Raw genomic sequence first — 27,948 nt, forward strand, 5'->3', positions numbered from 1 at the left:
CGCTCTCGTTCATATAAACGTAGTGTCTTATAATTTGAATAAATATACCTAATAATAACCAATCACGGATCCCTTCTCATTCTGAGAGGGGATCCGTTCTCAGTAGTGGACCGGCGATGGGTTGGAACGATGATGATTGGAAAGTGTAGTCATACAGAACTTTTTTGACGATGCTTTGACCTGAGTGATAATAACAAGAATTAAAAAAATAAAAACGAGGAATAAAAAGTAATAAATTATTAGTTATCACCACTATATCATATCATCTTACAAATAAAAAATTTATGACAATCAGGAAGCGTATTTTACCAATTCTGAATAAATAATTCGAGTTTTGAGTTTTTTTTAATCCACGTCTATTGTTTTCCAAATTAGAATTAAAATTCGCCGCCGCCATAGCTCTTTCTGTTTCTAACGCGATAATTCTATCCCTGTCTAGCATCGGGGATTATTTGACAGCTGTCAGGTAAGCCGCCATGTTTTGTGGTGCAGGTTGTTTATCGTGTCCGGATGTCGGGACATCTTTGGGTTTCTTTTCTTCGCTAGGATTTACTATTCTGTTGCGACTCTTAAGTAAGACAATCTATTAACTTTAAGAAATAAAAATAAATTTATTCTCATACTACATACGGCCTAAACATATCAGGTCGCCCATCTGGGCTCAAAACCAGTCCACGTCTATTGTTTTCCAAATTCGAATTAAAATTCGCCGCCGCCATAGCTCTTTCTCTTTCTAACGCGATAATTCTATCCCTGTCTAATATCGGGGATGGTTTGACAGCTGTCAAATCCGCCGCCATGTTTTGTGGTGTAGGTTGTTTATCATGCTCGGATGTCGGGACGTCTTTAGGTTTTTTTTCTTCGCTAGGATGATTGACGTGTGAATCTTTGGTGCCTTTGGTGTCTTGTTGCGCCTTTTTGGAGCGTTTCCACTTCATTCTTCTGTTTTGGAACCATATTTTTACCTGCGGGCAATTGGAAAATATGTTACTGTAACATTCTTTATATATACCTACTACAGTGCCACAAGGCTCTATTGGCACTTCAATGACATTGACAGGGGGCTCTGTTGGAGAACAAGTGGAGAACAAAGGCTTAGACTCAAACAAGAACAAAGGGAACATTAACGGCAACGTTAGTTCCGATTTTCGCCACGCGCCAATATAGCCTTGTTGCACTGTACTTATGAGGGACATGACGTGTCACGTAGCCTAGTTAGTTACAATAGCGCATAATCATCTTCGTATCCTACATATAAAAGCGCAATTGCCTTTGTGGCTTTTTATTCTTTTGGCTGATTTGACACTCAATTTCACATCACTCAAATTCGTCAAATTTTGGAACAATGAAAATGTTTTAAAATTAGCATTCATGCCCATCGCTAATTGTCACAATGTTTTTTTTAATTCGCAGATCCAATCCAGGATATCTGGTACTCTCTAGAGCCTAGGGAATACGTGCATTGTACTCGCAGATTACAATCAGGTGCGTTGCATTGTTACAAAAAAAAATCATGTCGTAGAAACGCACGCTTCCATGTTTTTATTGATTAAAAAACAAGAAAAAAGATGGCTGAAACGAAACAAAATGGCTGGCGCCAAAAATGAAATTTGTTTTTACGTAGCTTGTGTTTTATTAATTGGTTTTTAATCTATGAGTTAGATACAATATCATGTTTTGTCTAGAATCAAGATTTATCGTATCGTATCAAAAAAGTTGTATTAATAGATCTGCGTACCTAATCGATATAGTGCGAATAGTTAATTAATTAACCTTTTTCACAAAATTCAATACCTATCCACAAAAATATCAAACTAAGATTCCATTTTAACCCACTATTTTAAAGAGTTGGTTATAGGCAGGTATAGTAACTTTATACACATTTCCGTTATCCGTTCCGTTATTCTAAAAACTTAAATAAAAACCCAGAGCCGTGAAGCTAATTAAAAAAAACTGAACATATTTTTTCTTAGAATAAAGTAGCAACACCACCATATATCATACCCTGACACGGGCGCCGAGATTAATCTTTAAACCCACATAAAACGCCCCAAGCAATAACGTTTATTGCGTACGTTTTACCGCCCCCATAATCTTGTTGCAAGCATTTGTAAGCTCAAATCCGGGCATCGTTCAACTTGACAGCTACTTCGCGCCATTTCGCAACTGTCAAAATAGGGTTGTTTTTGGTGTCGCGATTGGAGTGGTGTAAAAAGGTTTCTCGGGGAAGTGTTTTTATTGGGGCGGGTGTAACCTTTTTGGGCTATGAACTTGTATGTTTATACTTTATTAAGTGGCTGGAAATATTCGTACCTACTAGTTTTCCTTAGTTTGCTTAAAAGATAAACAAATCGCAGAAATCTTCTCGGAGAAACGCGTACATGCGCCGCGATTTGGCGCGGTGATTTATATCTTCCGCTGTTTGATTGCGGTAAAATGACAGCTACAACGTGATTACGATCGTGACATTGTAATGTCACGATCCTTATCACCTCTGATTGGTTGACGCTCGTTCACTATTGGCTACAATGCATTGTAGCAACAAGAATCGCACAAATTCAGCTAATCACAATATTTGAGATTGTAATAATGATTGATGCAGGTTTTACGAAATCGACCTGCTGCGGTGTTAGATAACGATTTCAAAGTCAAAGCAATTGATATTGAATTGCTTAAAACGCATATGACTCCGAAAAGTTAGAGGTGCGTGCCTAGCTGAAGTGGGCCAGCAGGGGGCGTGGGGCTCCTGAGGATAAAAACCGTCTCACCTGTGTCTCAGTAAGCATCAAACTGGTCGCGACTTCGAATCTCTTGGGTCTGGAGAGGTACTTGTTCATCCGGAACTGCTTCTCTAGTTCCAGAAGTTGCTGGGAGGTGAACGCAGTGCGTGGGCGACGGGTCTTGCCCAGCAGTGGGTGTGGGGCTCCTGAGGACAATATTATATTTAACTTCTTATGCTCGTAAAGTATTTTTTTTATTTTTAGGCTCAAAAGTTTGAGGTACGGGACCCTAAAAAGTAGCGTAAATCCATCTCCGGTATATTATGTTGAGATGTATAACATCATTTCGGCCATAGGCGCACACCTTACCACGACAGACTGAAACACTTTGGGTTACGAACTTTAGAATTTCGCCGGAAGTATTATCATTTAATATCTCTACATAGGATTATTCACTCCAAAATAGATTCTCCCGTATTGCTGTCGTTGATTAATATTAATTATAATGTCCGATTTAGAAACCCTAGAACTTTTGCCCTTAGTGTATATAAGAACAATACTTCCTTTTACAATCCCGTTGTCCGTATGTGTCGCCTGTATAATGATCTTTTCACAGCTAACCGTAATATTGACATTTTTAATAATAATTTGAACACATTTAAAACACATATTAATCAACATTTTGCATCTTCTCCACTTTAAGTATATTTTTCATAGTTAATTTTCTTGTATTTCTTTTTTCTGTGTTTTTATAAATTGTATCTTATCAGTTAGTTAGTGCATATATTTATTTAAGAATTGTTGTGTACACATATTTAGGGTTACCGCTTAGATTTAATCTATTGTTTTTTATTTTTATTTGGACCATTTATAGCTGAAACCTGTTTTGTGTGCCTTTATAATAAAAAAAAAAAAAAAAAAATAAAGCTATGAATTGTGATATCCTAATTGGAGGTCGTGGGTTCGATTCGATATGTGCGATATATCACTTGCCGAGTAAAGATCCAATTTAACGGTGAAGGAAAACATTGTGAGGAAACCTGCATACCTGAGAGTTCTCCATAATAGGTATTCTCAAAAGTGTGTGAAGTCTGCCAATCCGCACTTGGCCAAAACCTTCTCACTCTGAGAGGAGACCCGCTGCTCTGTAGTGAGCCGGCAATGGGTTGATCATGATGAAAGGGGTAAAATATGGATTTGAAATTTGTGTAGTTCACGTGGATGACGTCTCGGGCATAAACTAGTTAGTTATGGATATTTTTACGCTACTAAATGACGTCAAATTATCTTAATGAATATAATTCGCCTATGTTTCTCTATCTGCAAGATAAGCATTAGTAAATGTTATTGAGCAAATTAGTGAGATAATCAAAACTAATATTTTTATCTGCGCTTTAATTAAAACGCCTACCGCGTCCACGTATCATGATTTCTGACCACAATTCTGCTAACTAATATTATCATCGGTACACTATTGATATTTTATGGTAGGTACATAGATTAGAATTTTTAAGTGTTTTTCGGATACATAGTAAACTAGCTTATATGCTCCTGACTTCGTCCGCGTGGACTACAGTGGACCCCTATTACATCTTTAGTGGTTGAATTTCATCAGTAGTTTGGGCTGTGCGTTGATAAATCAGTCAGTCACTTTTTCATTTTATACTTACTTTACTTAAGTTTATAGTTACTTTCAAAGTAAGATACCAAGTGGAGACATCATATGAAAGGGCCTATACCTGTACATTCTAAAACGGAATTTTGTTCATTTTTATGCATAATAGTTTTTGATTTATCGTGCAAAATGTCGAAAAATACGGCTGTAGTACGGAACCCTTAGTGCGCGAGTCTGACTCGCACTTGGTCCGTTTTTTTTAAAATTACGACTTGTTATGTTTGGTCGTGATCTTTCTTTCCACGAATGCCTTTAGGTATCAATAAAAAAGCTAAATACCTACAAGTCTTTTTTATATACTCGAAAGCGCCTCCATTGTGCGGTCCAGTACAAATTACACATTCGAAAGATATTTAAAATTAAATTAAACATGGCGCACGTTTAAAAATCAACACCAAATCGTGCTTAAGGGTCGGAATGATGAATCAATAATTGTAATAGCCTTATTGACTGTACGTGACGCCTCTATGGGTAAATTGGTGTTCGAAATGGGCTAGTTTGTTTGGTAAAAGGGACTTTTAAATGATAAATTATGAGTTTCGTTAAATATGGTCAGTTATGTTGTCCCAATGCACGATAAAAGCTTTAAATGACATAAAAAACTTTTCTGATGATTAAAATGTACGTCATCATCATCATCTAGTCGAAATTCCACAGATACGTACAAAGCGATTCATCTCCGCATTTCTAACTCGAACCGCTAATTTTTTTTTTCGAAATTCAAAAAGGAGCCTCTGTAGCCGTTTTGTAGGCGTACTTTCGCGCTTTGATAGACAATTAGTATGAAACTGCTCGCGACTTCGTCCGCGTGGACTAAAGAAATTTCAAAACCCTATTTCGCTCCCTTAGAGGTTGAATTTTCAAAAATCATTTCTTAGCGGATGCCTACGTCATAATAGCTATCTGCATGCCAAATTTCAGCTCGATCCGTCCAGACCAGTAGTTTGAGCTGTGCGTTGATAGATCAGTCAGTCAGTCAGTCACCTTTGCAATAATATGTTGGACTAGCTTATGCTCGCGACTTCGTCCGCGTGGACTACACAAAATTTCGAACCCCTATTTCACCCCCTCAAGAGTTGAATTTTCAAAAATCCTTTCTTAGCGGATGCCTACGTCATAATAGCTATCTGCATGCCAAATTTCAGCACGATCCGTCCAGTAGTTTGAGCTGTGCGTTGATAGATCAGTCAGTCAGTCAGTCAGTCAGTCACCTTTTCCTTTTATATATTTAGACTCAACAAAAACAGAAAGTGTAATTAAGTAGATTTAAAATTAAAATAAATAAAATCAAAAGAACAATAAATTCTAAACGGTACACAAAAAGAAGCTCGCCGTCACAATGACATTTCCGCGCGGCCTCCCGCGCAAACTTTGACAGATGCGTTCAGGAATTACAACGCCGTTTATCGGTTGTGCAAACACGGCCAAATGTCGCCCCGTGCTTCAATCCGGTTATAGTAATTGATAATTATCATTTTTATGGGATTTTGTCGCTCTTTGGACGTACAATTAATTTCTGTTTATTGCTAATGTAATTTTTGACGACGTTGTTACCGAATAATAATTTATATAGTATAAGTAATTTTAGTTTTAGATTTTATTCAATGGGGTTTGTTTAGTTTAAATTTTTTAGGGTTCCCAAAGATTAAAAACTGTACGTCCATTCTTTTCCTTTGGAAATCTGGTAGTTTTGGCGAACTATTTAAATTAAAGCTTATTGTAAAAACTGACGTATTAACGTAATTTTTCTAAATTTCTGGTCTGGTCGGCTGGGAGACTTCGGCCGTGGCAAGTTACCAACCTACCGGAAAAGCCGTGCCGCCAAGCGATTTCGCGTTCCGGTGCGATGCCGTGTAGAAACCAAAGGAGTACCTATGGGTTTAATAATGACTGCCATACTCCTATCAGGTTAGCCCTCTTATAACTTGCAGTCGCATCATCACCTACCACCAGGTGAGACTGCAGTAATAAACCAGGCCAAGTGCGAGTCAGGCTCGCGCAATGACTAGGGTTCCGTACTGCAGTCTTATTTTTTCGACATTTTGCACGATAATTCAAAAACTATGATGCATAAAAATAAATAAACATCTGTTTTAGAATGCACAGGTGAAGACCTTTTATATGATACCCCACTTGATATAGTTATCTTACTATGAAAATTGAAAATACTAATTATCAGTTTATGACCACAATTAATTTTTTTTGTGTGATGTAACCACAAATTCACGGTTTTCAGATTTTTCCCCGAATGCCAGCTATAAGATCTACGTACCTGCCAAGCTTCATGATTCTAAGTCAACGGGAAGTACCCTGTAGGTTTCTTGATAGACGGACAGACAGACAGAATACAAAGTGATCCTATGAGGGTTCCGTTTTTTCCTTTTGAGGTACGGAACCCTAAAAAACGCTCCTTTTAGGCAGTAGTGTAAAAATTGGTGTCACGACTCACGATACCAGATATACCATTTCTATTAGCTTATTTGTAATTCAGCGTTAGAGACAGAGATGGCTGGCGGCGCAAATCGAATCAGGCTGATTGGGAGCGCCGCGCAGTCAAGCGTCTTAATATTATTGTTAGGGAACCCTAATCAAACGCTCTGTGTATCCTATTGTAGGTATAATACCCAATGTATATACCTACCTACTGTTTTAAAGGTTTACGTAAGTACTAGATGACTAGCTTATGCCCACGATTTCATCCGTGAGGACTAAGTAAACATATATATTTATCTGACAGACGGATCTGTCAACGCAAAGCTCAAACTACTGGACGGATCGAGCTGAAATTTGGCATGCAGATAGATATTATGACGTAGGCATTCGCTAAGAAAGGATTTTTTAAAATTCAATCCCTAAGGGGGTGAAATAGGGGTTTGAAATTTGTGTACCTAGTCCATGCGGACGAAGTCGCGAGCATAAGATAGTTTATATATAAAAAAACTAGCTTATGCTCGCGACTTCGTCCGCGTGGACTACAAACACCTTTTTTTTATTTTATTTTATTACCAACATAGAGAATGTTTAACAAATCCAATTTAGACAGCAAAAAACCACGAAGGTTTAAAAAGTGTGTCATTCCGTCTACTTCTTAATACATAATAATAATAATAGTGTTTCTATAAACAATATAAATTGTTTATAGAAACTCTTATTACATTACATTTCATACAAAAATGGGGATCATTACACTTCAAAACCCTATTTCGCCCCCTTAGGAGTTGAATTTTCAAAAATCCTTTCTTCTATGTGCCTACGTCATTATAGCTATCTGCATGCCAAATTTCAAGCCAATCCGTCCAGTAGTTTGAGCTGTGCGTTGATAGATCAGTCAGTCAGTCAGTCAGTCACCTTATCCTTTTATTATATATTTAGATATATATTAACACAACAGACGGTCATAATATTCACAAAACATAATTTTAAACTTTATAATTATCTAGATAAAGTTTATAATAAGTAATTGCTTTTTAAGTGTGACAGAATCATGTTATCGACGGATAAAATCTTATCAGAGTTTGTTCCCTGTCGGTGGAGATCAAAGTATGGAGGCGTTACGATCCCCCCCTCTTTTATAGGAAGACAGAAAAATACTATCATCAACCAATCGTCGGCCCACTACTGAGCGGGGGTCTCTTCAAAGAATGAGAAGGCTCCACCACGCTGGCCAAGTGTGGATGCATGAAAAGCATATTATACAGTCGCAGACTATGTAAACGATAATAAAGCTTGGATTTGACTCGCTCCAGCAATGCACCGGGCTGCAATGGCTTGTATAGTACGGTATAATAACATTGTAAATCGAAAAATTTAAAAGAGCAACCGCCGAGTTTCTTGCTGGTTCTTCTCGGTAGGAACGGCATTCCGAACCAGTGGTAAATTAAAACTACCTGACTATTCATAAGCACTTGTAAAAAGTTTACATGAATAAAAAACATACCTATTCTATTCTATTCTATTCATGCAGGTTTCGGTAAACCTTCAAAGTCTTGATCACCACCGCAAGGTTGGTACGCTATCGGTGTTTTACAGGATAATATATGGAGGAGCTGTTCGATCTTGTCCCCCCCTCACCTTTCTACCACCGTACCGCAAGACACCGGGCGAGTTTCCACCCCTATGTCGTCTACATTCCATCTTCGCGTACGAAACGCTTTGCGTCATCATTCCTTATACACATGGCTAGGGTCTGGAATACTCTTCCTAGATCAGTGTTTCCTGACAATTATTATCCGGGTATCTTTAAAACAAGAGTGAATAGGCACCTTCTAGGCAAACGCGTCCCATCTTAGGTCACTTCCCATCAAGTGTGATCGTAGGGGAAGTGTGCGCCTATCTAGAGATAGATATAATATATAAAATTCGAAGTCCTGACTGACTGACTTAATATCAACGCACAGCCTAAACCGCTGGTCCTAAAGACATGAAATTTGGAGGGTCTGTTCTTTGTAAAGAGTAGGTATCCATTAAGAAAGGCTTTTTCGAATTTTCACCCCTAACGGGGGTAAATAGGGTATGGAAGTTTGTATGAAAATCAGTCATTTTAAACTTACATCAATAAAAAATGGTATAAATGCTTTCGGTTAAGAAGAAAAAATACATGTTTCACGATTTTTGAAAATTCTACTCCCAAGGGGGTTAAATAGGGGATGAAAGTTTGTCCTTTTTCAAATTATTTCCATAAAAATTGATATTTTGGTTTTCGGTAACAAAAGAAAAAATACGTAGGTTACCTTATAATACCTACCTATTTCAGGATTTTTGAAAATTCTAGCCCCACACCGATTTTCTAAATTCCACCCGAGCGAAGCTCAGCTAGTAATGAATAAAATGACAAAAGATATTCGACAGCAATATAATTAACAATTAATTTTAAAGCCCTTTTAAAGCGCCAATTTGACCCCCATTCAAATGGTATCAACACATTAACATGAAAAGAAATAAACAAACAAATAAATAAATTACTTATACAATACATCCCCTTAAAAACAAAAATACTATACTAAACAATCAATTTTCAACTTTATTTTTATTACAAATAAAGTTGCTATTAACTAATTCAAATAAACCAAATCGATAAAACTGAAACAACTGATTTTACATCTTATCTCCATAGAAATAGAGTTGGTTATATGAAGTATAGTTTTGTTAAGTGACATAAGTATTGTTTGTCATATGTTATGGCCTAGGGGGTTGGTTTTGCTAATTTTACGGTCGAATAGATTAAATTAGGGGATATGGATTATAATTTTTGCTTCGGTTAGCGGTAAATCGAATTTAGATCTCCAGTGGCACAGTGGTCTTGTAAGCTAGCTGTAGATCCTCAAAGAGGTCCTTTTAAGGGTTCCGTACCTCAAAAGGAAAAACGGAACCCTTATAGGATCACTTTATTGTCTGTCTGTCTGTCCGTCTGTCAAGAAACCTACAGGGTACTTCCCGTTGACCTAGAATCATGAAATTTGGCTGGTAGGTAGATCTTATAGCTGACATTTGGGGAAAATCTAAAAACCGTGATTTTAGGGTTGCATCACCCAAAAAAAATTAAATTGTGGTCATGAACTAATAATTAGTATTTTCAATTTTCTAAGTAAGATAACTATATCAAGTGGGGTATCATTTATGAAAGGTCTTCACCTGTACATTCTAAAACAGATTTTTATTTACTTTTATGTATCATAGTTTTTGAATTATCCTGCCAAATGTCGAAAAAATACGACTGTAGTACGGAACCCTCATTGCGTGAGCCTGACTCGCACTTGGCCGGTTTTTTCCTATTGAGGTACGGAATCCTATAAATCAGAAATTCCTTTCGAGCAAAGCCGAGGCGACTCAGCTAGTATATACGCCAATAAAATATACCTAGTATAATATATTGTACGCTAGCGAAAACTTAGCGTTATTGTTATCCTACCTAAACACAATCCAATACCAATAACCATTTGCCTCGTTTTGTAGTTTCAGTGATTTAGTATTTTTCAAACCCGCAATGTATAGCGTGCAACATGCATTGACTCCGAATGGCCTACTTACGCAACGTCCGTTGACCTCTAGTGTCAGTCAGATGTTTTATTTGCAACTAGCTTATGCTCGCGACTTTGTCCGCGTGGACTACACAAATTTCAAACCCCTATTTCACCCCTTTAGGGGATGAGTTTTCAAAAATCCTTTCTTAGCGGATGCCTACTTCATAATAGCTATCTGCATGCCAAATTTCAGCCCGATCCGTCCAGTAGTTTAAGCTGTGCGTTGATAGATCAGTCAGTCAGTCAGTCAGTCACCTTTTCCTTTTATATATATAGATATATCGTGAACTTTTACAAAATATAGGATTCCGTAAAATAGTTTTTTGCGTTTTTTGGTGATATCATTATCAGTAATCATCAGTACTATCACCTGTGTTTGTTTTTGACGGCGTTCTGGTTACACCCTGTCGGAACTGGCTGTAAACTAAATTGTTTATATTTAAATATGTTCTTATTCTTATATTTTCTAAGAGTTTTTTGTTTTACATTCGATGACATATTCACTTACTTCAAATATATATCTCAAACAGGACGTCCAAGTTTTTCTTTTTAACCGACTTCAAAAAAAGAAGGAGGTTCTCAATTCGTCGGAATCTTTTTTTACTGATATTTTTCCTATAAATTCTAAATATCCCAACACACCCTGTATATGTTGGGAGCACTAGCAATATATCAGGGTAACGGCCGGCCCGTTACTGTATAAATAGATTCTTTGCTGGAAATCCACTGAAAATCCACCCTTTTTCGGACTACATGCCACCGTAGTATGATGTAGTGATGCTCATTTCGTAAAATTAATGGTTGTATCGATACAATACGGTATTTATAAATAAATAAATAAATAAATAACCTTTTATTTGGGACCATAGCGCACAGTACAAAACACAACAACACCAGACAAACGTACATAAACAAAACAAAAAAAACACAACAAAAAACAAAGCATGAAGACAAAAAGATCACAAATACTTAACTAATACGTACGGCTTTCCATGCATTATTTGACACCTAGTCAAATATTACACCTAATTTATCAAACTTCAAAACGCGCACTTAGCTTGCAATATGCGTGTTCTATCGCCTTCATAATGGGGAGTGCTCTGAAGAGATTTTTGACCTCATTCCACCCTCCCTTTTCTACAACCGCACCGCACGCCACCGTAAGGAATTTCACCCTCACCACCTGGGTGTCTGGTGCACTTCGACCGTCCACTGTGCCAGATCCTTCTTTCCAAGCACATGAAAACTGTGGAACCAACTCCCATCGGCGGTGTTCCCACTAGATTACATGGGGTTATTCAAGGGGCAGACCAACAAACTCCTAAAAGGCCGGCAACGCTTCGGCGGTTCCTCTGGTGCTGCAAATGTTCATGGGCGGCGGTAATCACTTAACATCAGGTGACCCGCCTGTTCGTTAGCTCACTATCTCTATTAAAAAAAAAGTACTGGAATGTGAAGTCACATCATAATGACGTACTTTTTTAGTTTAACCGATAATTTAAAATGGTTATTAGAAAGAAAGAAAGAAGAAACTTAGAACTAACAAAGGACGTGGATTTTACGTAGTTTGAAAAACCCTCTGTTTTGATAATCACTGAGAAATGATTTATTTTTGATGTAGTCAAATACTTTTGACAATTGACTTTTATTTACTTTCATTGAAATAATTGCGTAGTGCATAGAAATCGTTGTCTACTTTTGTAGTGTGACTAGCTTATGCCCACGACTTTGTCCGCGTGGACTACTCAAATTTCGAACCTCTATTTTACCGTTGTACGTTGATAGATCAGTCAGTCAGTCAGTCAGTCACCTTTTCCTTTCATATATTTAGATTTCGGTTTTGTAGAGCGATGTATCTGTCACTCATACCTATATGACATTTTGTCGGTCTCAACGACAGAGACAGTGATCTACTTGCTATGTCCTTCTAAAGGACTTTTATACATAACTTTCAGCCGCCACCATTGGCGTAACACCATTTAAAACGAATGATCGACTTCAACTCCATCGACACTTGCCCGCCCTACGCGTGGATCTAATTTGTCAAGGGAGGGCCCTTTGTTTGCGCGAACAAATTGCTGCTCATAATTGGCTTAGGGCTCTTTAGGGAGTGCGGCCACAGTGCCGGCGGGGCGTTCACTTTCATTATTTCTCGACTCTAGTATCATAAGGTCGGATGTGGATTTTTGCTACTTTTCAGGAGAGCGAAAACAAAAATGCTAGGGAAATCGGGTCATAATTTCTTAACTACTAGAGATACAATTTCAGTTGTTTTTGTAATATTTAACACTTAACTGTACCTATCATTAACCATTACTAGAAATACTTTATCATTAATAAATAAAATATAAACTCACAATTTCTTCAAAATGGACGATATGCGACTTTATGCTGGTAATATTCGTAACTGTGCTAAAAAATTGTGTGCATAAGTTGTAAGCCGACTTTATGGCTGCAATTTTTACTATTACAAATTTGAAATAAAAGTCGGATCTATTACTTAATATTTCATAATACGTCTTCACTGATTATACATAAGTAATATTCGGACAAAAGATCACAGTAGTTATCTCACAAAAATCATTTAGGAGTTTTGTGAGATAGCAACAATGTACCTATCTGATTTTTCTGAAACTGATTAGTTAGATCTGAAACATAATAATTGCATTCGCCCGATAGTCTGACCATTGCATCCGTGTAAACCTTGTGACTTCTGAATGAATGAAAATAACATTTACAAATTCACAAATAAAGCCCATTAATTAAAAGTAATTAGAAACCTACAGTGGGCCAAACATTTTTTGTGGAATTGCATACATAACGGTTACATCAATATAGAAATCTAAAACATGCCAACATAGCCTGATTTTCCTTATAATGATTAGGTACGTAAAGTAAGAATGGAGGTCAGCAGGTGCCTACTGCAAAAGTTGGTTATATTTTACAGTGGATAATGGTTTCTCATTATGTCGTATATTGGGCGAAAGCGGGAAGAATTTTAAGTTTATATGTACCTATAACATACTAATGAAATACAAAAAAGTCTTCTTTAAAGTAGTTTTTATAAAATAATAACACCCAGCATTATTGCGTTAGTTGTAGCCAGGTAATATATTCCGAAATCTGAAAATCCCCGCCGTTCTTATATATATTTTTTTGATATAACAAACGGTCCTGATATATCACCTTTGTAAAGGGATGTGGTCTTTAAAAATATGTTGTAGTGCCAAATCATACTTATCAAAAAGTTTTGTTTCCTTCGCATGTTCTTGTAAACTGTGACCAATCTCTTAGTTTAGTAATCTGCATTGTTTTCAGCTGTTCCATTTTTTTCTATTTGTGCATGGATTACATCTTACTCCACGTAGGTACATTTTACATTTTTAGCATAAAGCTTGTGATTTATCATCTTTTAGTGTGGTAATCCTTATAATAATCATAAGTAAGCCATAACGATTATCATGCTCCGATTATGACCGACACAATTATCAGACCACAAAGTCAATTCTTCAACAATTTCGAGAATACTTTGTTTCTTCTCTAGTAGATTAATGAAATAAGACAAGATACTGTTTTATTCCTTCCGCTGCAGCTGATGTTTTCAGACCACATTAAAGTAGCAACACTGCTGGTAGCATCATGAATCGTTTTTAAGGTGCAGAAACTACGCAGGTATAAGGATTTACTGTTAGTCAAATCCGGCATTGCCACTTTTGTAATAAAAAAAATACTTTCTGCTTTCTTGAAAATTCCATTGCTTCTGTTTCGACTGTTCTTTTTAACACATACTTATTTAAACTGTTTCTTTCGTGTTTTAGTTAAGTTTTTTTATTTTTTTACTTTCACTTTTATTAGTTGTTTAATTAATAAATTAATTTATACTACATTTATATTTAAATTAACATAATCTAAAGCTTCCTATAATTAGGTATGTTTCGTTAGAATCACTATCATCACATATTGTAGGTGCCTTATAATTTCTGCTCTCGATTAATATCAAATTCGGTCGATTATAAGACGGGTAAAGAAGAAAAAAATTGATTAGGTACTCTAATTTTTTAAGGCTACCTTAAAAACTAGGGCAATAAATTTTTGAACTGATGATTTGAACTGTGATTCATAAAAAACACCATAAATGCACGGTTTTTTGCTTAGTGGGGTTTTATTATAATAAATGTTTAGATTTCCATGGTGTGATTTTCGTGGTCCTAAAAGATTTTCTAGTCTACATTTTCAAAATGTCTTCAGCTTTATTCTGGCTCTTTACTTTTTTCCCGCAGTTTAGTCCAAAAATTTTGGTGAAATAGGATGGATCTCTTACCTATTAATCATCAACTTTAATGTAGTCACAAACAAAAAGCTTTATTTCAACTTACTTCCATGAATTTTATTGCAAAATTATTTATATTACAAGGCAAAAAGTCTTAAATGATTCACAGTCCAAATATTAATACAAAAAATTCGAAGCATAACATCTGTTGTGATTTTACCTAACAAAATTATTACATATTTTAGAAGCAGAAGTGCGTAACTGCAGTACCAGCTAGTATTACAAATAAACTTATTTCGTAGCATTATGGTCGAACTCAAAATACATCTATAATTTTTCTCCATTGCTTTGGTGCATACATACGCAAGTCAAAAAATATAATTATGGTTCTCCAAATTTTTAGAATGTGTTCAGATACGACATTATGCATGTATTTATCTTTGCAACGAAAAGAGATAGAAATACTGGTGTCAGCTTGGCAGAAAGAGCCCGAAATGCTCATTACCTTTATGTAAAAAAGTGAGTTTGGTCGAAAGTACACATCCGACCTTATGATACTAGAGTCGAGATTTATAAATGTATATTTTTTTCATGATTATGTTTCATTGCTGTATTTTTAGGGTTCCGTACCTCAAAAGGAAAAACGGAACCCTTATAGGGTCACTTTGTTGTCTGTCTGTCTGTCCGTCTGTCTGTCAAGAAACCTACAGAGTACTTCCCGTTGACCTAGAATCATGAAATTTGGTAGGTAGGTAGATCTTATAGCTGACATTTGGGGAAAAATCTGAAAACCGTGAATTTAGGGTTAGATCACACAAAAAAAATTAAATTGTGCTCATGAACTAATAATTAGTATTTTCAACTTTCGAAGTGAGATAACTATATCAAATTGAGTATCATAAGAAAGGTCTTCATCTGCACATTCTAAAACAGATTTTGATTTATTTTTATGCATCATAGTTTTTGAATTATCGTGCAAAATGTCGAAAAAATACGACTGTAGTGTACGGAACCCTCATTGCGCGAGCCTGACTCGCACTTGGCTGGTTTTTTATTGTTTCACAGAATATTAAAATACATACTATAAGATACACAGACCGCCATCCTCTAGAAATCTAATAAAAAATAAAAAGTAAATAATTTATAATAATATTAAACATTATAAAAGTAGGTACCTACTGCAGCATCCCCTATAAACTAATCTTCAAACTAAATTTTATACACCTTTTTCACCCCTTAAGGGGTTAGGCAACCTTAGGGGTTGAATTTTCAAAAATCTTTTTTTAGTGGTTGTCAACGTCATAACAGCTATTCCGTCCAGTAGTTTGAGCTGTGCGTTGATAGATCAGTCAGTCAGTCAGTCCTTTTTAACCGACTTCAAAAAAAGGAGGAGGTTCTCAATTCGTCGGAATTTTTTTTTTTTTTTTTTTTTTTTTTTTTATTTTTTATGTATGTTCCCCGATTACTCGAAAACGCCTGGACCGATTTTGAAAATTCTTTTTTTGTTTGAAAGGGTATACTTCAAAGTTGGTCCCATTTCAATTTGGTGAAGATCTGATGAACATCTTCGAAGATAGATACTGGAACTCCTCAACGGATAAGAGTAAATTGCTCGCGATCAGTGTAATAGCTTAGTAAACAATAGATTTTTAACCAGTCATAGCATAATTCCATGGGGCCACTAAAAATTGTGAAATAAAAAATTTTTACAAAAAAATAAAAACCGACTTCGTTACACAAACACTAAAAATTGAAAAATAATTTAATTTATTACCGAATATATTATGTATACAAGAGTTAATATAGTTCCATAATAATATTTTTTGGGGTCGGTGCCAATGAGGTGCCATTGTGGAGTCCCATAAAATATGAAGTCTAGACGATTCGCGCAGCTAAAGCTAATTGGCACCGGCACCAAAAAGTATTATTATGGAACTATATTAACTCTTGTATACATAATATATTCGGTAATAAATTAAATTATTTTTCAATTTTTAGTGTTTGTGTAACGAAGTCGGTTTTTATTTTTTTTGTAAAAATTTTTACCTTTTACTTTTAGAAATACCTACTTAAAAATAGATTAATTATTATAAACTAACTGATGCCCGCGACTTCGTACGCGTGGATTTAGGTTTTAAACATCCCGTGGGAACTCTTTGATTTTCCGGGATGGATGGAATGTCACTCTCCAGGTCTTAAACTGTACCCATGCAAAAAATCACGTCGATCCGTTGATCCGTTGTGACGTGATTGAAGGACAAACCAATAAACCAACAAACAAACACTTTCGCATTTATAATAAGGGTACTGATCTCGCTTACAGTCACACCATAGCCTGTTTACAAAATGTCGTTTCGCTAATTTTTAAATCAAGTTTCTCCGCGCACTCAAATGTAAGGACTAATTATTTTATTAAGTTGCTAATTTAACTACTTAATTATTTAATTTATAACATATGTATGTAGAGGACATACACATAGTCAAAGATATATAATACTTATAATTGAACTAGCTTATGTTGGCGACTACGTCCGCGTGGACTACACAAATTTCAAACCCCTATTTCACCCCCTTAGGGATTGAATTTTAAAAAATCCTTTCTTAGCGAATGCCTACGTCATAATAGCTATCTGCATGCCAAATTTCAGCTCGATCCGTCCAGTAGTTTGAGCTGTTTTTGTTGAGTTTAGACTTGCCTTTACACAAGTTTAAAAAATCTATTAAAAGTGTGCTCTTAAAAAACCATTCCTAAAGAAAGCTTGGATTTGACTCGCTCCAGCAATGCACGGGGCTGCAATTGCTTGTACAGTATGGTAAAGTAATATTGTGAATTGATCTCTTGAAAAGAGCAACCGCCGAGTTTCTTGCTGGTTCTTCTCGGTAGGAACGGCATTCCGAACCAGTGGTAAATTAAACTAGTTGAAGATTCAAAAGCACTTGTAAAAGTTTACTTGAATAAAAAATTATTTTATTCTATTCTATTCTGTGCGTTGATAGATCAGTCAGTCAGTCAGTCACCTTTTCCTTTTATATATTTACATGAGGCATAATTAATTACATTAAAAATTTAAATTTAACAATAAAAATATTACCAAATTACCCCTAAAACGCATTCAAGTTAGATTCGCACCCATTTGCACCCTATGTTTGCACCCTACAATAAACCGGTCCATATAACAGGTGCCACGTGACATACGGGAAGGTAATAATCGTTCGACCCCAAGTGGTTATGAATGTCCCCATACATTTCAATGGTATGCCCCATCTTTGGCAGACACTTCATAGACGCAAATGTTTTGCCTACCTAAAAAGTCGCTATTTAAAACTTTTTGAGTTGTTGAGTTGGTTTGTTGTGGGCTCTTCTCAGACCCACGCAACATATGGGAAGGCAATAATCGTTCGACCCCAAGTGGTTGACTGTCCCCATACATTTCAATGGTATGCCCCATCTTTAGCAGACACTTCTTAGACGCAAATGTTTTGACTACCTAAAAAAGTCGTTAAACTTTAAATTGAGTAATTTTGTTTTAATTAAAATCAATACCCTCAGTACCCTTATTATAAACTAGCTGATGCCCGCGACTTCGTCCGCGTGGAATTAGATTTTTTAAAAATCCCGTGGGAACTCTTTGATTTTCCGGGATAAAAAGTAGCCTATGTCACTCTCCAGGTCTTTATGTATAATTCTATACCCATGCAAAAAATCACGTCAATCCGTTGCACCGTTGCGACGTGATTGAAGGACAAACCAACAAACCAACAAACCTACAAACAAACACACTTTCACATCCGTACCCTTATATAAATGCGAAAGTGTGTTTGTTCGTTGGTTTGTTCTTCAATCACGTCGCAACGGTGCAACAGATTGACGTGATTTTTTGCATGGGTATAGATAAAGACCTGGAGAGTGACATAGGTTACTTTTTATCCCGGAAAATCAAAGAGTTCCCACGTGATTTATAAAAAACCTAATTCCACGCAGACGAAGTCGCGGGCATCAGCTATTTACCAATAAATATATTATCGCAATGCAAGTACGAAGTTTTACTAGTTGTTACTCTAATAAGGGGGTTGTAAACGTTTTGAGCAATCATCGAAAAAGGGGCAGATGTCACCCCGCGATATAATGCATCTATTTATCGACCTCGATTAGCTTAGTGTCGGCACTTTACAACACTAGAGGGGTATGGTGATATGGAATGCACTTTTTAGTACAGTTGCTCAAAAAGTGGCGTACTGCAGGGACGTATAGCGTTCGGGATGTGGGCTATTCAGAGGCGTCTTTACCTATGGTGCAGGGTGTGCGGCGCACACGGGCGCCGGGTCTAAGGGGGCGCCGAGCGCCCTCTAATGCGACACCTCTAAAGATGCGTCGCTGCCGGCGCTCTCAAAGACCCTGCCCTCGTGTTATGGCCGACGCCGTCATCATTTAAAATTGCACCGTTTGCATCCGAATTTCCTTTTGAAAATATAACTGTTAGTATTCCATTTTGGCCCGGCTCCTACTAGACTAGAGGGCGCCAGGGTACTGGTCGCACACGGGGCCACAAGGGCTAGAGACGCCTCTGGGGCTATTACATACTCGTGGTTTTTTTACCTTTCCCGAACTCGTGCAAGGTGCGTTCTCTTTCCCAACTGTCAAAATAATGTCTATTAAAAAGAAAAACCAACCATGAAGTTTTTACTAAAAAAATTCATAGAAGCTTTTTATGATTCATGCAAATACGTATATTTCTAAAAAGAAGCTACTAATTTGTTTCAATATCAGATTTAATGATTTGATTGAATGAGTTTGGTTAGGTTTCATTTCATTTCATCTAATTAAATTTCATTTTCATTTCATATCAATAAAAAACTTCTACTGAAGACTTGGCTGAATGGGCATAGCTCCCTGTTTTTATTATTTTATTAAATTGCTTAATTTTTTCGAAACTGTATTAAAAATAGTCGTTCAGTACACCTGCGGAGCCGTCATTGCAACTTGTTCCGACTGTCAACCCTCGCCTTCGGCTGCGCCTCGGCTTGGGTAGACATTTGTCGGAACTCTTTGCAATGACAGCCTTTCCACACTTGTAATGAAATATACCTACTATTGTTTAATTTTTGATTTTTTTTATCTATAAATTTTGTTTGTTCATCATCATCATGATCAACCCATCCCCGGTTCACTACAGAGCACGGGTCACAGAATTTTCAAAAATCCGTTCTTAACGGATGCCTAAGTCATAATAGCTATCTGCATGCCAAATTCCAGCCCGATACGTCCAGTAGTTTGAGCTGTTCGTTGATAGATCGTCAGTCAGTCAGTCAGTCACCTTTTCCTTTTATATATTTAGATAGATAACGCGTCACTGAACGGAAAATCGTTTCGCAACAAAAACACTCAGTAGAAAAATACCAATTTGTTTATCAGTACGAGGTTTATTGACTATTGAGTTTGACAGATCATAATAGCGAGATACGGACAGACAGATTTATCATTTGTGTCGTATTATAGAGATTTAACTAAAGGATAGAGCGACTACTGGTTATAATCTGCTAAGCTTCCTGCCAGTTCTTCTCAGAATGCTTTCTGTATAAGTGATAATAAATATGTAATTGTTTAGTATCGATTTTTTTATATAATCGTGCAGGTATATGATTATTCTTTATTTTTATTTGAAAATTATAAACCATAACCGCAACGGATCAGCCTGGCTGTCCAGTGCGGAAATGCAGCCAGTATTCTTGGCACCATTCCACGCGGTCATGATTTGTATAGTAATTAGATAAGGCTAGCTTTAAGTTTTATTGTAATAAAACCATAATAATATTTTGAAATAAAAAAAAATTATTCATTTCGACCAACATATTTTTGTTAGTAATGAGTGACACATATCTTAAAACTAATGTTAGTCCTAAAACTACTTACGAATCCTAAAACTATATCTAAAGGGGCTATTACACCTTCCTAAATTTAGAAAAAACCAAGAACTGAAATAACTGTCGGAAGACAATCTTTAGCTGTCGTCGTCCCTCCCCCCCCTGTGACCTGTGAAAAAGGACCAAGGAAGGGTTTGAACTTCGAAGACAATCGCAGCGATGTACTGTGCGTCCTATCTGTCAATCGTTTAACTATCCTTGTTAGTGCCGATTTCGAAATCCGTCTTATCTAAAATAATTCCCCGGCGGGAAAAACAGTTTACTCATAATGATTTGAGATAATTCTTCAGTTTCTGACAGCTACAAGGTACGGATGATTTTATTTTTCTAAGACGTTTATCTATTTACTTGATTCACAAACAAAATCTTACTTATTTTAGATTTTATTGACCAACAGGGTCTGGTCTTGGACTGCAGTAATAAAATGACGTGATTTTTAGGGTTCCGTACCTCAAAGGAAAAACGGAACCCTTATAGGATCACTTTGTTGTCTGTCTGTCTGTCAAGAAACCTACAGGGTACTTCCCGTTGACCTAGAATCATGAAATTTGGCAGGTAGGTAGATCTTATAGCTGATATTTGGGGAAAAAATTGAAAACCGTGAATTTGTGGTTACATCACACAAAAAAATTAAATTGTGGTCATGAACTGATAATTAGTATTAGTACCCTGTAGGTTTCTTGACAGACAGACAACAAAATGATCCTATAAGGGTTCCGTTTTTCCTTTTGAGGTACGGAACCCTAAAAACAATCCCGTAATCAGTTATAGACCTAGATCATATCGAGATATCGTCTTATTTTCGATCAATAAAAAATGTAACCGAGACAATGACAAATAAGATAAAGCTATCTGATCTCCGGATATCCAGATATTATAGATCGAGGCTATAACATGATCGATTATGTTTCTATTTGCGACGAATTGACAGATTTACTTGTTTTTTATCTTATTATTGTGAAGATAAATCGATAAATAACCTGCCTTTGTTTTATCTATAGGTGTTTTATTGTGTACCTACTCGTTTTCTCAATGGGAAATTCCAGTACAGAAGTAGATGCTAGGAAAATCAAGATTTTGAAAAGTTGGAGGTGGAAATTAGAAGTCAATTTACGGGCCAGCTAGTTTTTGATACAATATCAGCCCATTTTGGCAATAGGGTATTTTACCCTTTTTTGAAAAAGTGTCTTAATTTGATCCTAACGTGATAATAAACTACCAAAAAATTTACAAAAATCTTATTCGATCGATAAGTGCAATAATAATGCATTTTGCATGTAAAACTTCGTCGCGAAAACACTACCCGCCATCTTTTTAGGTTCATGAGCTGTCATGACGTCACACGGATTGGTAAGCAACCAGGCAACGGTGTTTTCTTAGTGAAATAGCAGAAATACATTGCAACTTCAATCCATGTGACGTCACAGTCGCAATTAACATGGCCGGCTACGGTGCCATGCGTTTTGGATATTTATAGAACAGATAAAAAAATGAAATCTATTACTATAAAAATGTATGTATTATATACTGTTTCTTAAGATTCTAACAAAATTACTCAAAAAAAAAAGTTTACCCCCATACTTGTCAACTTAGGGACAAGTTTTTACAAATTGGCCTTGTTAGTAAAAGTTATTTATTTGTGCGGGGGGGTGTTTATTATAAATACACCAGTGGGGTGGGTCACCGGGGTGGGTGACGAGGGTGGGTGGCGAGGGTGGGTAATCGCGCATCGGCACATGTCCTTATTGCCTCAATTACTTAATGACAGGTTTTTCACTTGTTGTAATAATGTGACATTAACGTTTTTATGGTTTATGGTTTAGGTTAGGGTGTTTTCGGAAAGAGTACTTTTTAGGGTTCCATAACCGAATGGTAACCGAATGGAACCTCTAACTTTTCGGAGTTAATGTGTGTTTTAATTCATTAAATATCACTTGCTTTAACGGTGAAGGAAAACATCGTGAGGAAACCTGCATGCCAGAGAGTTCTCCATAATGTTCTCAAAGGTGTGTGAAGTCTACCAATCCGCACATGGCCAGCGTGGTAGACTATGGTCAAAAACCCTTCTCACTCTGAGAGGAGACCCGTGCTCTGTTGTAAGCCGGCGATGGGTTTGTCATGATGATGATGAAGAGCCGAATGGTACCAATAGGATCCTATTACAAATAGCCTCTGCCACCCGTATGTCTGTCTGTCTGTCAGCCCATCTCATGGATCGTAATTTAATTACGATCCATCAAATTCAACTCTCTACCTAATAGGTAGAGTGTTGAATTAAAATTTACTGAAAACGTAATAATTTAACCAAGGAATATTAGAGCGAGCGACCAGAGATTAGTTTCACGAGCGAAGCAAGCGCAAAACTTTTCTTCACCTCTACGAAAATAGACTAATTGTTTTTTTTATTTTTAAACGGCGCGAGTGTGGCGCCTCCAACTACCATATTCATTTATTTTAGCGTTGATACCTTTTTGAGGCCTTTTTATTGAGTAGGTACTTATCTTATTATATATTAATGGGTAATTATATATCCTTTATAAGTTTTTAAAAATCCCGTGGGAACTCTTCAGTTTTCCGGGATAAAAAGTAGCCTGTGTCCTTCCCCGGGATGTAAGCTATCTCTGTACCAACTTTCGTCTAGATCGGTTGAACGGTTGAGCCGTGAAAAGCTAGCAGACAGACAGACAGACAGACACACTTTCACATTTATAATATTACTAGCTTATGCTCGCGACTTCGTCCGCGTGGACTACAAAATTTCAAACCCCTATTTCACCCCCTTAGGAGTTGAATTTTCAAAAATCCTTTTTTAGCGGATGCCTACGTCATAATAGCTATCTGCATGCCGAATTTCAGCCCGATCCGTCCAGTAGTTTGAGCTGTGCGTTGATAGATCAGTCAGTCAGTCAGTCAGTCACCTTTTCCTTTTATATATATAGATTAGTTGGCAAGGTCGCCGGCTTATCAGTGTTTTATAGGATATATTTCGGAGAGTGTGCTCAGGAACTTTTCGATCTTGTCCCCCCTTCACCATTTTACCACCGAACCGCAACACGTCGGACGACTTGCCATCCTTATGTCGTCGACATCCCATCTACACGCACGAAACGTTTTGCGTCATCATTCCTCAGACGTATGGCTAAGGTTTGGAATACTCTTCCACGTTCTGTGTTTCCTACCAATTACAACCCGGGTATCATTAAAACAAGAGTGAAAAGGCATCTTCTAGGTAAACGCGTCCCATCTTACGCCACATCATCACTTCCCATCAGGTGGTCATGGATGAAGTATGGAAGTATGGATAGAGATTTGCGCGTTAATCAGCGCACAGACAAAGTGTCAGTATTCGCGCGTTCAACCCCTCACACAACACCCTTATTTGCTGACCACACATGTCGCTCAGAGTTATTGACTAACTGCCTACTTATGCTGGACTTTTGGGGGACCAATTATTCCAAACGTATACCAAACCAAAAACACACAATATTCTCTACAGTTGTGAGTTGTTATTATTCTATACTAGCTGATTCCTGCGACTTCGTCCGCGTGGATTTACGTTTTTTAAAATCCCGCGGGAACTCTTTGATTTTTCGGGATTGTTGTCGTTGCTTGGTACCTACAATATGAATTCACTATGAACACTTCCTGAATCTTGATAACCCACGACGTAAACTTTTTTTGTTGATTTAAAAAAAAAATTGCAAATCGGTCCAGAAACCTCGAAAAAATCGATGTAGAAAAAAGAACCACCTCCTTTTTGACAGTCGGTTAAAAACCGATGACCTTGAAATATTTACGGAACAATCTTTAAAATATCCCCTTTCTAACAAAAAAAGAATGAATGAAATCGGACTACGCGTTAATGAATTACAACTCAGTATACATTTTAACTTTCGTCCCCTCTCCTACGGGAACCATGCTGAATTTCGGGATAAAAAGTATCCTATATTCTTCCTCATAGTATGACCTCAAATCGTACCAAGTTTCATTGGAATCTATTCAGTAGTTTCAGCGTGATGCCCGGCCGTGATACAGACAGACAGACAGACAGACAGAAATGAAAAAAATTACAGTTTTGGGTTCAGTATCGATTATAGAGTGCCCTCGAAAAAAAAATTTCAAAATATCTTCAATGAACAGAATTTGACCTGTTACAGTTTTATTATAAGTATTGATTGATTAGGTAACTATTTCTTGAGTAAGCAGTGCTTTTACGCCTCTATGCACTGCACGCCATAATAGGGATGTTGCCTAAATTACTTCTCAGCAATAATTAAATAGAGGGTCTTCCAAAATACGTAAAATCCACGTCCTTTGTTAGTTTTATGTGTGATAACTGATAAACATTTTAAATATTATCAATCAAACTAAAAAAGTACGTACTAAATGACTTCTCAGGCGCCATTTTAACTCTGTGGGTGAACTGTCACGTCAAACCTTTAAAACAAGGTCCAAAATCGTACTTTTGACATGAAATTTGATACAAAAAGCTAAAATGGCGCGTGAGAACTCATTTCTTACACATTAAAATGTCTGCTTAAATCTGAAGTAATATTAAGGCAACTTACCACCAAGCTCAGGTATCCGATGGTAGAACATCCCGGACCTGGCGAGCCACTCGAGCTGCATCTGATGCAGCACGCGGTCCCCAGGGTGGTGGAATGCTGACGCTTGCGGCAGCGGCAGCCCGGGGGGCGGGTAGTTGAAGAGGGATGATTGCGCCACCATGGGCGGCTGGAGGAGGCCTGGCTTGGGGATGATTCCTGGGGGCAGAAGATGGCGTTTTCAAAGGAGTGCATTCGGAGTGCGCACCATACAAACGAAGTTAGATTCTTATTTGAATATCAATATAAGATAACAAAAAAATGGAGACTGCTGATAGGAAAGCTTAAAACTATGAATTAATAACAGTGGATTTTTTCGGATTTTCAAATTGATTGCACATGGTATTATATGGTCATAATAGGGTCTTAGGGTCCCCCCGCCCGCTGGACCGATGACCTGAAGAAGGTGGTGGGGAGCGGGTGGATGAGGAAGGCGGAGGACCGTGTTTGGTGGCGCGCTCTTGGAAAGGTCTATGTCCCGCAGTGGACGCAAACAGGCTGATGGATTGGATTGGATTGCATTGAATAGGGTCTTGGACTGCAGTAAGTAATAAAATGATGTGATGTTTTGTATAGCGGTAGTTTATGGGGCTAGAATAAATAAATAAATCAATTAATTTAAATAATTTATTATTAAAGAGAAATTTTTTAAAAAATATATTCAATTTTTTGTTATTTTTCATATAATTAATTTATTAACATCACGCTGTACGGAAGGCGATTAATGACGTCACAAGGCGTAAACGACAAATATTTTAAATTTTTTAACAGAAAAAATATTTTTCCCAGAAACGACTCTATTTTTATGTTTAAAAATTAAAAAAAAATTGTCGTGTACGCCTTGTGACGTCATTAGTCGCTTTCCGTACAGCGTGATATATTTTTTGTGATGAAACCATAAATTTATGGTTTTCGGATATATTCCTTTACTTGTGCTATAAGACCTATCTATCTACCAAATTTACCTAATGATTTTTGGTCAAATGAAAGTAGGTACGTATACTCTATAGATTTTGATTCCCTGGACTGGTTTTTACAGATACGACAGACAGATAGACAGACAACAAAGTGATCCTATAAAGGTTCCTTATTTTCTCTGGTGATATTTAAGTATGGAACCCTAAAAAAATTAAAAGTTAAGCAAATAAAAGATCCTTACCAGGTCTATAGCTGTCATACTCCTCACTCCCACCTTCAACACCTGGTGAAATCGGTGGACTGTAGCACTCAGACCTGTTCCCATCATCGGACCCTGGAGACACACTCCTCGGCGAACTCCTACCAGACCTCGGACTGTCAAAACCGGTACTGCCAGGCCGATTTTGACACTTGTCAATTGTATTCTGCTCGATTTGAGTGTCATAATTTTCGTTTTGATACCTAGTTATGTAGTTTTTGTTCTGGATTAGAGCTAGATATTTCTGTTGCGCCATTTTTTCTTGAATAGTTTGATCTGGTTCTATGTGTTTGGATAGTAATGCGTCGATGCAAAAAGACTTTTTTTGCTGGCTTAAAACGGTTTTTTCTTCGTCTAGTTGTTTGTAATACTTCATGTTTTTTGGGCTGTTGGACCTTGAGGGGTCTGGGTTCGAGTCCTGGTCGATTTCTAAAGGTTTGTCATCGTTGGACGAGCGGCGGTACATTGCTTGGGAGAGGAGTGTTGACATTTTCTGGTTTTGGTCGTTTCACATGGTCCTCCTGTAAAAATAAATTGATATCAGTATGTATGTATCTACTAATAATTGCGAGAGTAGGTATATGTTTGTTTGTTATTTTTTTCTTCAATCACACCGCAATGGAGCAACGGATTGACCTGACTTTTTGCAAGGACTTAGACTCAGGTAAAAATCTAGCCTAATATTATTACTATGCAAAAGTGTGTTTATAAAAAAACTACATGATGGCCGCTTCACTTCATCCGCGTGGATTTAGATTTTTTAAATCCCGTAAGAATTCTTTGATTTTCCGCGATCAAAAGAAGCCTATGTCCTTTCCCGGGATGCAAGCTAGCTCTGTACCAAATTTCATTGAAATCGGTTAAACAGATGGGCTGTGAAAAGCAAGCAGACAGACAGACAGACAGACACTATTATTATGCATCGTATTTTTCGACATTTTGCACGATAGTGAAGGGAGGAACCAGGTCAAAGTAAAATTTAGATTAGGTACCTTTCATTGTTTTGTCACAATTTTAGTGTAAGTATAATTAATTATCTATTATTTATATTATATGAAGCTGTGATAGCCTAGTGGTTAGGACGTCCGCCTTCTAATCGGAGGTCGGGGGTTCGATCCCGGGCACCTCTAACTTTTCGGAATTATGTGCGTTTTAATTAATTAAATATCACTAGCTTTAACGGTGAAGGAAAACATCGTGAGGAAACCTGCATGCCTGAGAGTTCTCCATAATGTTCTCAAAGGTGTGTGAAGTCTACCAATCTGCACATGGCCAGCGTGGTAGACTATGGCCAAACCCTTCTCACTCTGAGAAGAAACCCGTGCTCTGTAGTGAGTCGGCGATGGGTTGATCATGATGATGAATTGATTATCTAGATTAGAGATAAATTGCTTTGATTTTTGTTTAACAGCTTCACGCGCGTTGATGTCTTTTCGATTGACTTGATAGAGAGCCAGCGCGTGCCAGACCTTCGTTATTTTATAAAAGCTAAAAGTTGCTCTACGTATTGTCCCCAACACGGGAGGAACGATCAGCGACCTAAGTATGAAGTTTGGATCA

The 27,948-nt window shown here is 37.1% G+C and overlaps 1 protein-coding gene across 1 annotated transcript; it reads right to left on the reverse strand.

Moving 5' to 3' along the window:
• Positions 1-261: 261 nt before the first annotated feature.
• On the reverse strand, positions 262-26,878 carry exex (extra-extra). Its single transcript, XM_034982590.2, has 4 exons — positions 26,371-26,878; positions 25,176-25,370; positions 2,769-2,926; positions 262-965 (listed from the first exon to the last, which is right to left on the reverse strand). The coding sequence occupies exons 1-4, from the start codon at positions 26,876-26,878 to the stop codon at positions 618-620; spliced, it is 1,209 nt and encodes a 402-aa protein (XP_034838481.1). The 3' UTR covers positions 262-617.
• Between the last annotated feature and the right edge of the window lie 1,070 nt (positions 26,879-27,948).

The sequence above is a fragment of the Maniola hyperantus genome, chromosome 27 (genome assembly GCF_902806685.2).
Source record: "Maniola hyperantus chromosome 27, iAphHyp1.2, whole genome shotgun sequence".
In the NCBI taxonomy this organism is placed as follows: Eukaryota; Metazoa; Arthropoda; class Insecta; order Lepidoptera; family Nymphalidae; genus Maniola; species Maniola hyperantus.

Bases quoted from the DNA above. Each gene is read 5' to 3' on its own strand.
- exex (XM_034982590.2), bottom strand. From the start codon at position 26,878: ATGTCAACACTCCTCTCCCAAGCAATGTACCGCCGCTCGTCCAACGAT. The intron at 25,371-26,370 runs GTAAGGATCTTT...TTCTGCCCCCAG, and splicing joins GTATGACAGCTATAGACCTG to GAATCATCCCCAAGCCAGGC. The intron at 966-2,768 runs GTGAGACGGTTT...AATTGCCCGCAG, and splicing joins TGATGCTTACTGAGACACAG to GTAAAAATATGGTTCCAAAA.